This window comes from Lissotriton vulgaris, chromosome 10 (genome assembly GCF_964263255.1).
Source record: "Lissotriton vulgaris chromosome 10, aLisVul1.2, whole genome shotgun sequence".
Taxonomy (NCBI): Eukaryota; Metazoa; Chordata; class Amphibia; order Caudata; family Salamandridae; genus Lissotriton; species Lissotriton vulgaris.
The window spans coordinates 176,717,477-176,729,600 of NC_141698.1; the positions used below are offsets into that span (position 1 = coordinate 176,717,477).

Genomic DNA, 12,124 nt, shown 5'->3' on the forward strand with positions numbered 1-12,124 from the left:
ATTGCGGTTTTTGGTTGCTCTTCTGTTCTCTGTTCTCTCTGCCCATGATGAAACCTTATTTATAGCAGCCCTAGTAGCAAGATCCCTTATCCTGCAACTGTGGAAAACAGATAATGACTGGGGCCTATTTCATTCATTGGTGCACCGAGCCTGTCAGTGCTTAACATGGAGCATTTCATGGAGAGACTGTATTTTCCCTGAAACATAAGCGAGTCATTATGTCTCCATATCAACACATTTCCAGATTACTAATAGTAATGGAAGACACTCAGGGGTAGGAGTCATTATGAATATATATTTTACTGAGTTAAGCAAATGTGCACAAAGCTCAGCCTATTACTCTGAACAGGAAGACACCGAAAGGAACTGCTGCACAGCTGTCCTGCCATCCTGTATCCAACATGAGCCTTGCATCGCCTGGTTAATACATTTTGGGTGTGGATGAGGTGGGAGAATATTGCAGTATTTCAACATCACTTTATACACAACTTTCAACTAAGGAATAAAGCTAGACCCTGTTTCCCTGGCATTATTTGTAAGCCAGGGAATCGATAGAGGCAATCTCAGTGACAAATTATTGACTATCTCAAACACCCCTATAGTATATGTTATCAACCATCTTTTAGACATACTTGAATGTCTAACTTGGATTTTACACAAATTGCGGTCGCAAACCGGGAATTGGCCCATTTGCGACCGCAAAAAGGGTGTTGGAATGTACAAACGCTATTCGCAAAATAGTGTTTGTGAGTCGCTATGAGGAAGGGGCATGCCAAAGGCATCCCTTCCTAAAAGCGAATCAGAATGTGTTTTGCGACTGTATTTGCAATCGCAAAACACTTGCAGTTTACCACCTACTTCAAATAGGTGGAAAGCCACTCACAAACAGGAAGGGATGTGAAAATATTTTTTAACAGTAGGCAGTGGTCCCACAGACCACTGCCTACTCTCAAAACATGAAAAGTTTAATTTTTCTTTTTTAAATTCATCCCGAAAACCTGCTTTATTGAAAAAGCCATCACAGACATGGTGGTCTGCTGACCCCCGCAGGACACCATCCCTACGAATGCTGGCCATCATTCCCAATGGGTAGCAAATTGCGACCTGCCTCATGAATATTGATGAGGCAGATCATTTGCGACCCCATTAGGAATCGCAAACAGTTTCTGAGACACTGTTGTACATTCCATTTTGCAAGTCGCAAAATGTGTTTTCCTTTAATGGCCTCAGGTATTTCACAGTATAACAAACAGACAAAGGCAGTAGGTGTAAATCAGGCATCACTTCTACACTGTAACACTGCAGACTCACCTGCTTGAAGATGAGGTCCAGCACCAAGGGGTTGTTGAAGCTGTCTTTGGGATAAAATACCTACAATAAAGAAAAGGGGAACTCAGAAAGTAAAGCAGGGTTATCGCTCATCAGGAAGGGAAAGTACACATGTACACCCCTATGCAGATACTGATTAACCTCCAAGTTGTTCGTTTATGATCCAAAAACAAATATTCGGCACACAGACTGAATCATCCCATTGCATCTTAAACCCCTGGTGCCCTATTATGTCATCATTGCAATAGAATTCATAAGCATCACAGCCCTCTGCTTTCCAATGAGAGTGAAAAGTTAAGATTTTAAACACATTTTGACCCAGTTGTTGAACAACTGCTTGAATGTTTCACTGCGACCCTTGACCCTTCCAGGTAGGTTGCTCCCCTTCCGCACAGCACCGAATGTGCCCATTCTCTCCCTCGCGGCCCCTGTGTCTCTCTGCCTGGTTTCCCTTCTGCTCCCCTCGCTCCCCCCGTGTCTCTCTGCCCGTTTTTGCCTTCTGTTGCTTAGCTGCCTCATTATATCTGTGACCTTTCTGCCTTCTGTGCCACTAGTTTCCCCCGTTTTTTGTGACCTTTCTGCCCTTTCTTGTGACCTTTGTGCCTCTGTGCCACTCGTTTCCCCCCGTTTTTTTTATGACCTTTCTGCCCTTTCTTGTGACCTTTGTGCCTCTGTGCCACTCGTTTCCCCCATTTTTTCTGACCTTTCTGCCCTTTCTTGGGACCTTTGTGCCTCTGTGCCACTCGTTTCCCCCCATTTTTTGTGACATTTTCTGCCCTTTCTTGGGACCTTTCAGCCTCTGTGTCACTCTTTTCCCCCTGTTTTTTGTGACCTTTTCTGCCCTTTCTTGTGACCTTTCTGCCTCTGTGCCACTCATTTCCCCACGTTTTTTGTGACCTTATCTGCCCTTTCCTGGGACCTTTCTGCCACTCGTTTCCCCTCAATTGTTGTGCCCTTTTGCCTTCTGTTTCCTTCGTCGCCACTCGCCGCTGCGTCCCCTGCGCCCCGCCCCCCTGACTGCCCATTTGCTGCCCACCTCCCGCCTCCCAGCTGCTCCTCCCTCCCACCTCCCCATATAAGCTGGCCGCTGCGAGGTGAGGAGAGCGACCCTTGACCTTTCCAAGTAGGTCGCTCCCCCTCCGCACAGCACCGCCTGTGCCCGTTCTCTCCCTCGCTGCCCCTGTGTCTCTCTGCCCGGTTTCCCTTCTACTCCCCTCGCTGCCCCCGTGTCTCTCTGCCCGGTTTTTCCTTCTGCTCCCCTCGCGGCCCCCGTGTCTCTCTGCCTGTTTTTGCTATCTGTTGCTTAGCTGCCCCTGCATTTCTGTGACCTTTCTGCCTTCTGTGCCACTTGTTTCCCCGCGTTTTTTGTAACCTTTCTACCCTTACTTGTGACCTTTTGCCCTCTTTGCCACTCGTTTCTCCCTCAATTGTTGTGCCCTTTTGCCTTCTGTTTCCTTCGTCACCCCTCATCGCCCCCGCCGCTGCGTCACCCCTCATCGCCCCCGCCGCTGCGTCGCCTGCGGCTCCGCCCCCGCCGCTGCCCCGCCTCCCGCCTCCCAGCTGCTCCTCACTCCCACCTCCCCACACATGTCGGCCGCAGTGCAGCTGCGACGCTGGGGCACGACAAGCCTGTCTACGCCAGCCCGCGCCTGGACCGCACCCAGCGCCAGAACCCGTTGCCCCCGCCACAAAGACCGCCGCCACTACGACGCCAGCACTCTGCATGCTCTCAACCCCTGATGGACCCACAGCTGCTTCAAGGCTGCCCTGAAACGCACACATGGTCCCTTCACCTGCCGGAACTGCAGCTACACCAGCCACAGAGCCGACGAACAACCCGCCAAGAAAGACCTCAACCACCTCAGATGCATACTACTACACCCGCTCCGCACGCAAACACGCCGTTGAATCTGGGACCTGCTCAACACAACCTCCCCAGACGTTGCCTTCCTGACAGAGACCTGGTTGAACAACTCCTCTGCACCCGACATCGCCATAGCCATCCCAAGCGGCTACAAGATCACCTGCAGAGACCGCAATAACGGAGTCGGAGGAGGAATCACCATCATCCACAAGAACAGCATCAGGTTCTCAACTAGCACCAACGACGCGCTCAGCACCGCTGAACACATGCATTTCCAGATCCGCACAGACCCCAACTCCACCCTCAGATGCACCCTCGTCTACCGACCCCCCAGGACCCCACCCCCAGTTCAGCGACTCCATCGCCGACTTCATCAGCATGCACGCCCTGACCTCCACCGACTACATCCTCCTCGGAGACCTGAACTTTCACCTTAAGAACAACAACAACAACAACTCCACAACCCTTATCGATAACCTCGCCAACCTCGGACTAAAACAACTTGTCACAACGCCCACCCACTCCGCCGGCCACACACTCGACCCCATCTTCTCCTCAAGCCCGCATGTCTCCGTCAGCCACACCACCAAACTCCTCTGGACCGACCACCACTGCATCCACTTCACCTTCCAGAAACCCACCACACACCACCGCACCCAACAGATCCCCCATCGCCGCTGGAGAAAAATCACCGAAGACCAACAACACACAAACCTCGCTCTCAGCCCACCCACCGAACCCTCCAACACCGACAACGCTGCCCACAGCCTCAGACGCTGGATCGAGGACTGCGCCAACACCCTTGCCCCGCTGAAGAACACCCCCCCCCCCCCCCCCCCCACAGAGACACAGCAAGAGGACCTGCTGGTTCACCCCAGAACTCCTAGATTCTAAGCAAGCCTGCCGGAAACTAGAGAAGTAATGGCACAGTGAACAAACTCCAGACAGCCACGCAGCACACAAGGACGCCGTCCGCAACCACCACCACCTCATCAGGGCTGCCAAGAAGACCTCCTCGACAACAACGCACACGACAGCAAGGAGCTCTTCAACATCGTGAAGGAACTCTCCAACCCCAGCTCCAACACCAACGACATCCCGCCGTCGCAAGCCCTGTGCGACTCCCTCACCACATTCTTCCACCGCAAGATAGCAGACATCCACGACAGCTTCAACACCCAGACAGCCCCAATAGACAGCAACACAACAGACCCTCTGCACACCATTGACCACGTACCTTTGCTAGCCTGGACCAGTGTGAGCGTCAATGACACCATCAAGACCATGAGCACAATCCACGCCGGCTCTCCGTCAGACCTATTCCCGCACCACGTCTTCAACAAAGCAAGCAGCTCCATCGCACCCCACCTATGCAACATCATCAATCTCTCCCTTGAGACCGCGACCATCCCAGAGAGCTGGAAACACGTCGAGATCAACGCCCTCCGCAAAAAAGGCAGACCCAATAGACTTCAAGAACTTCCAACCCATCTCTCTGCTCCCCTTCCCGGCCAAGGTCATTGAGAAAATCCTTAACAGACAGCTAACCCGATACCTCGAAGAGAACAGAATCCTGGACCCTTCCCAGTCAGGGTTCCGCAGCAACCACAGCACAGAGACCGCCCTCATCGCTGCCGTCAACGACATCAGGACCCTGCTAGACAACGGGGAGACTGCAGCACTCATCCTCCTAGACCTCTCCGCCGCCTTCGACACCGTCTGCCACCGCACACTACGCGCATGCCTCCACGCCGCAGGGATCCGATACAAGGCACTGGAATGGACCACCTCCTTCCTCTCCGGGAGAACCCAGAGAGTCCGCCTCCCCTCGTTCCGTTCCGAATCCTCAGAGATCATCTGAGGCGTACCCCAAGGATCCTCCCTCAGCCCGACACTGTTCAAAATTTACATGGCCCGCTCGCACACGTTGCCCGACAGCACAACCTCAACATAATCTCCTATGCAAACGACACTCAACTGATCCTCTCCCTCACCAAGGACCCAATCACCGCCAAAACCAACCTCGATGAAGGAATGAAGGCTGTCGCCGACTGGTTGAAGATCAGCCGTCTGAAGCTGAACTCGGACAAGATGGAGGTCCTCATCCTCAGCTCCAACCCGTCAGCCTGGGACGACTCCCGGTGGCCAACGGCATTGGGTGCCGCCCCGACCCCCACCGACCACGTACGCAACCTGGGAATCATCCTCGGCTCAATGCTCTCAATGACCAAGCAAGTCAACGCCATCTCCTCCTCCTGCTTCAACACCCGCCGCATGCTCCTCAAGATCTACAGATGAATCCCGACAGATACAATAAAGACAGTCACCCAGGCCCTCGTCAGCAGCAGACTCGACTACGAAAACGCCCTCTACGCGGGAGCCCTGACCAAGCTGATCAATCGACTACAACGCATCCAAAATGCTTCGGCACAACTGATCCTCGATGTACCAGGACACGGCCACACCCCCCCCCCACCTGAGAAACCTGCACTGGCTCCCCGTCAAGAGGATATTCTTCAAGCTCCTCGCCATTGTGGGAATGCTCTGGGGTCAGTGCCAGGGGGGAACTCGGGGTTGTCCAATAAAGGGGTGAGCAGTGTGGGGAAGGTTGTGAGTTCACGCTTGACAGCAACCGTGCCCCATACTCTCAATGTGGTGCATGTAATGGGCGAGTGCTGGAGGTAACATGGCCTGTGAGAGCGGCGGAGAAACTGTATTTTCCACAGAGATGTTTGGGCCATGGCCCTGTCTTGGAAGAGCCACCTCTTCTCTGATTCTGGCCTGTACCACTCCACTAAATATCGCAGTTGCGCTGCTTGAAAGTATTAATGGAGATTGGGAATCCCCAAACCCCCTCGTCCATCTCCCTGTATGCTATTCGTTTGTGCAGGCGTGGTCTCTCCCCACCCCCCATGTAAAGTGCTGGAGTGTTGATTGTAGATTCACAATGGTCCTGGCCGGAGGGGACACTGGAATAGTCTGAAAGATATAAAGAATCTTAGGAAGGGCCGACATTTTCACCGCTGCAATCCTCCCTAACAGGGAGAGCGGTTGTTTAGTCCAGCGTGCCAGGTCTTTTTGAATCTGCGTCGTGACATTAGTATAGTTGAGCGCAGTCGTCCGATCTGTGGACGGTGTAAGGGTGATAACCAGATATGGGAGTTGTGACTGCATTGATAAACCCCCCCCCGTACACTGATGTGTCATGGGTAGAGCGTGCGTTCTTACCCAGCGGCAGGATCAGTGATTTCCCTCTGTTCATCCGGAAGCCCAACACTTTCCCGAAGGATTCCACCTCCTCCAGGAAGGCTGGTAAAGAACTCTCAGGGTGGTCAAGAGCCGCCAGAATGTCGTCAGCATACAGGCCTATGGAATGTGGCTCCCCGCCGAATGTTATGCCTCGTATGTTCGGGTGGTCTCGCACTTTCTGTGCCAGTGGTTCGACGTAAAGCGCAAATAGGAGAGGGGAAAGGAGACACCCCTGCCTGGTGCCAAGTTGAATTTCAAAGGGACTAGAGCATAAGCCGCTCAGGCGGACCCGTGCCTGGGGGCGATGGTAACGGCTTGCAACCCATGCTTGGAAGCGCTCCCCTACTCCAAAATGCGTCTGTAAAAAACCCCAATCGACCCGGTCAAACGCTTTTTCAGCATCAATGGCAAAGAGGACCGAATCTGATTGCTGGAAGTGGGTTTTATCAATCAGGTGAAGGAATCGCTTGGTATTGTCACTACATTGTCTGCTGGGGACAAAGCCCGATTGATCTGGTTCTATAATCCTGGGCAGACAAGGCCCAAGCCGCGAGGCCAACACACCCGTTAAGAGCTTAAGATCGAGGTTAAGCAAAGAGATTGGTCTGAACACAGAGCACTGCGTGGCATCCGGCTTTGGCAGCACTTTGACCTCCGCCTCCAGCATGTGAGGCGGGATGGAGCCTGGGCCCTGAAATGAATTAAAAAGCTTCGTGAGTATCGGGGCGAGCAGCGGGCAGAAAGCCTTGTAAAAATCTGGCAGAGAAACCGTCCGGGCCTGGCGATTTTAGGGGTTTGAGGCAGGAGATGGGCCTAACCACCTCGTCAAGTCGGATTGGGGCATCTAGGGCTTTCGCTGAATTCAGCGCTGTATTAGCAACATCTCTCAGATAGGTGTCGGCGTATGCCCCATTTCAGTGTCTGCCTTGTACAGTGAGGCGTAATAGTTTCTAAATGCCTCCGCTATCTGCGCCTCGTCTCGTATTTCGTCCCCGTCCACAGTACGTAAGACTAGAATTTTTGAGCGTTGGACCTTTGCCCGCAATGCACTTGCGAGGAGGCGACCAGTTTTGTTCCCCCCTACATAGTAAGTAAGTCGCAGGCGGAGAAACGCGTATTCGGCCCGGTCGGTGTCCAGACTTGCCAATTGAGCCCTGGCCGCTTTTAGTTGCTTCCAGACCCTGGGGGCCCCTGTACGTCTATGGACCCGCTCCAGCTCGACGACCTGGGCTGTGAGGACTTCTCGCTTAGCTTTACGTTCCTTGGACTCCGTCGCTGTCACCGCAATGAGTTCGCCCCGTACCATCGCCTTCAATGCCCCCCACAGTGCCGACACTGGCATCTCAGGACTATCATTGACCGCCAAATAATCAGTGATGCACTTATGGATTTGCTGGGCCACTTCCGCGTGCTGCAGGAGGGGTTCCCTTAGCCTCCACCTACCTGGGGGCCTTCGTACATTAGGGACCTTGAGCGTAAGCTTCACAGCATCATGGTCAGAGATGGCCGCCGGAGTGATGCTCACTTCAACGACCCGGGCCTCCAGCTCTGAGGAACCTATAAAATGGTCAGTCTGGCATAGGTGTGATGTACATGAGAGTAGAAAGTGTACTGTGATGCCCCTGGGTGCTTAGCCCTCCACAGGTTCACTAACCCTCTTTGCTGTATCTATTCCCTACCTGTCCCCGAGATAGCGCCTGTGCTGCCATACCTGTGACCCAACCTATCCTTATCTGTATCCATCACTAAATTAAGGTCCCCACCCAGAAGTAGAAGGGGCTCAAAGGAGCGCAATGCTTCCGAAAGGGCATTTCGTAGGAAGGGCTCCTGCCCCGTGTTCGGTGCATACAGGGACCCCACCGTTATCTGCGGCACCCCACCTTAATACTATAGGCTGACAGTCTACCTTTAATCTCCCCCACTTTATCCTTGACCTGACCACGGAAGTGTTTAGCCACCAGAATCGCAACACCTGCCTTTTTCTAAGGGGTTGAGGAAAAGAATTGTTGGGGGAACGCTCAGGACCTCATCCTGTGCCAGTCTTTAGAAAGTAAATGCCTTTCTTGAAGTAAACAAATGGCTGCCCCGAATTTTCTAGATATGATAACACTGCTCTCCGCTTAATGGGGTTGTTAAGGCCTTTCACATTTAATGTTAGAATTTTTAAGACAGCTTTTGCCATCCTGGAGTCAGTGGATAGTGTTTGCCAAGTATATCTTGTATCATTCCATCATGCAGCATATGTAAGCCCTGTCCCTTCCGACATACTGGTTCCCACCCTTTCCCCCCCAACCCATGAACTCCTGTGCCAACGCCCAGCCCCCCCCCCCCTCTGCCCTAACCCCCACCCCCTCCTGTGGAACCGCCCTTCCAAAACTATGTTTTTAAGGGAATGGAGGTGTATCACCATATATTTAGGTTTCAAGCCACACGCACAGACTCCACAGAGGTTGCCTAGGGCCAAGAAATACTTTACTGAAGCTTCTATAGGAACATTCAATTCTGAAGCTTCTTTGGAGAAGATGTTAAGAGCTCTGCTGTGGCTTTACATCATACTGTAAACTTTAGTCATCATTGCTCCAGCTGGGTTTGCTAACATTCTTTGTGGAATGGCCCATCTGAGATCCTCGCTCAAACTCCTTTTACTCCAATTTAAACATGAACTCGAAATTCCTTCTATTTATGACATGTTCTATCCAAGGAAACTGAACCAACCCAATAAATGCAATTTTGACAATGATGACGCCCGTCAATTTATGCCTGCTATGCTGCTGCGAAGATGCATAAAAAAACAGATGATCCAAAATATAAATATTCTTCTACACATATTATATATTGCAGGTTCTGAAAACCTCTATGCAGAAGGCATGATCAGACATACCCAGGCCATATTCCATCACCATAAGTGTACTTATTTAGGGCTCATAAGTGTTGTTTCAGCAGTGATAGGAATTTTGCCTACGTTTTTATCAATGCAGAAGGGATCAATTAGCTATTTTGCGACATAGAAGACTCGACCCTAAGCATTAGACTTTAACTTTGTTTTCCCCTGGATCCTTAAAGGGCCAGAAATCCTTAAACGTGATGCTTTCTGAAATAAGCCAGAGCAAATCTGGCAATGATAGCAGCAGCTGAACAGCAGATAACTTGTACATTTAACAAAACCAGACACTAGCAGGCTTGCACATGTGCGCCCTCAGACCTGTTTATGATTCCTGGTCGATCATATATTTTGAAGGTCCGCATTTGGCATCTAGGACTTGGGTTGAGCCCCACTCTTTAAACAAAAAGACAGATGAGATATGAAGGCTGTATGTTCCCTGGGACCTGTTGATATGTGTGAGAACGTATTTCACTTTTATTAACCACTTGTTTTTTCTAGATAGCGTTATTCCCTGGTAGGCTTTAGCAATCTCATTAGGGATTGTTCCACAATTAAGACACTGGTTCCATAAGCCAACAGCATATCTGGGGCCTTCGTTTGGTTTAGACTGCATATGTGTCACCAATTAGAGAGCACCTCCCCATCGCATCTCTAAGGTTATTCACAGAAAAACAGTGAATAACGTTTGGGGGTCTGTGATCAGACAGATTTCCAACCCTCCCATCTTAAGCTCATGACTGTAGCATGCACAGGTGCAAGATCTGCTTCCCATTTGTAATATCACCTGATATTGATAAAGGTGCCACCCCACAAGTCCCCAAGGGAAACCCTGGATCTGTATACACCCTATAGGGTGGATGACATATAGGGTCTGAAACAACACTCTACTCCTGGATTTTGTCAGAGAGTAAGACCCCCATTATCTGCTGACAATCTAGTCACATTGGCATTGAGAAAGCATCTACATAAATGTCTGAAAGGCAAAAAGTCCTGCACTCTTAGATTACGTAACTCAACAAAAACAATTTTAAGGTACCATCAGCCTATTAAAATCTATGGCTATGAAATTGTGAAGCTGTACGTTAAGCCGAATAGGAGCTATTCATAATAACCCCTTTTCCTAGAGTTCTGCCTGACCTGCCTCCACGGATCAGGATTATTTATACAGGTGATTCCCATATTGGTTGATCAAGAGAGTTCTGATTGAACATGCTTGAAGAAGTTTATTGAGAAAGTGTTATTGGAAGTAGATGAGTACTGGCGTTACAGCTACTTAAACAGGGTTGTTGCAGAACCCAGACTCTATTTGCCCTCTCTGACTTGCACCTTAGTCATTCATGGCAAGATAACAGTCTGAAGCATGACTTTTTATGCATAGGAGGAGGCTTACGCTGGGACGAGGAGTAAAATAAGAGAGCTTTGGAGATCTCCAATGTTATGTCTGAGCAATGCCCTATATGTGCCAAGAAGAGTGCCAAGGCTTTTTGCCCAAATGGGCCCTATTTATTAAACATGCAAACATACAATCAATGTTACCCATCCCAGGTTTTAGCTTTGAAGTAGTGTTGCAGATCCCCTAAAAAGAAGTGTAATGTTAGCGATCGTAAACAAGCGAGGAATAGGGAAATATGTTGGACGCTCCCCCAAGATTAACATGTTTATGTATGTTTATGTATGCAGGGACTAGTTATATCAAATGCAGAAGACACTCACAAACAACTGCAAGATCACAACAGGTCCAGAATCTTGAATATGGGCTGTTAGGGTTTTTGAATGCAATGAGTACATAAGGCTTTCTCTGACATCGTACTAAGTGATATGAGTGGAGGACAGCAAGGTGGTGACCCTGCATCCAGTGCAAGGATAACAGAGATCTTAAGCACCCCAAGTATGAAATCCAATGTAGAACTGATGTGTAAATACATTTTTGATTAGGCATAGCCATAATAATGAATCATGTTTTCTATCCAGTAACATAAGGGCTTCATAAAGGTCAATGCAACATTGATGGAGCTGATTCTAACATCATATAGGGAGAGCATAGCATTGTTTCTGTGCATTCCGGAGCATAACCAGCAAAGAGAGGCTGGTTAGGTTCTGAAATGAAAGATCCTTATATTACAAACATAAATTATGGAGAGAGGGATGAAACATTTAATGGACTCCGCTTTTAAGGCAAATATCACAATACAACCTTACCAATGAATTACACACCAAATTGATTTGGGTCTATGTAAGATATCTTAGAGAGCGGAAGAATAGAGGGCCCACATTTTCCTTTGCTGTGTGAGCTTCCTTGTGTGCTGTGTGTTTGGTGCTACAAAGGAAGGAAACAGGCACACCTGGAGGTCAGCCAATGAATGGCTATGGAATCCTAGAGTTCATTAGGCTTTCTTACCTGATCACATGGGGCACTGCTCTATGTTCTGTGATAGGAAGTGACAATCAAAGTTGCAAAAGAAGTCACTCTAAAAGTATGACGTATGATGTTGCAGAGGAAACATATTTTCAAAATACAATGGCAGGTCCGGGATTTTCAAACTTAGGGTTATTGTGTCTAAACTCCTTTTCGCATACTTGTAGTTGCTGAATGGTCTGAGGACTTTAGGTTTACTGTGATTTAACAGTTGTCAGCTTGGTCTGCCTGCCTTCTTACCTCTTTCCTTATGTATATTTTCCAAGGCACGTTGCTGTAGGTGTAATATTCTTCACTGTACTGGCGATGCAGCTGTGTCTGGATCTGTTCTGCGTCGGCCTCTAGCACCCGGGAGACAGTCACTAAAATGTAGGGTATGAGG

The 12,124-nt window shown here is 49.7% G+C and overlaps 1 protein-coding gene across 1 annotated transcript in view; it reads right to left on the minus strand.

The window, feature by feature from the left end:
- The window catches only part of MYO15A (myosin XVA), a 1,716,372-nt gene that overhangs the window by 641,286 nt on the left and 1,062,962 nt on the right, over positions 1–12,124 (minus strand). Inside the window, exons 44-45 of the mRNA XM_086939741.1 lie at positions 11,983–12,104; positions 1,312–1,371 (exon numbers count right to left, since the gene is read on the minus strand). Of these exons, the coding sequence (XP_086795867.1) occupies positions 1,312–1,371; positions 11,983–12,104 (182 nt within the window). The remainder of the gene's footprint in view (positions 1–1,311; positions 1,372–11,982; positions 12,105–12,124) is intronic.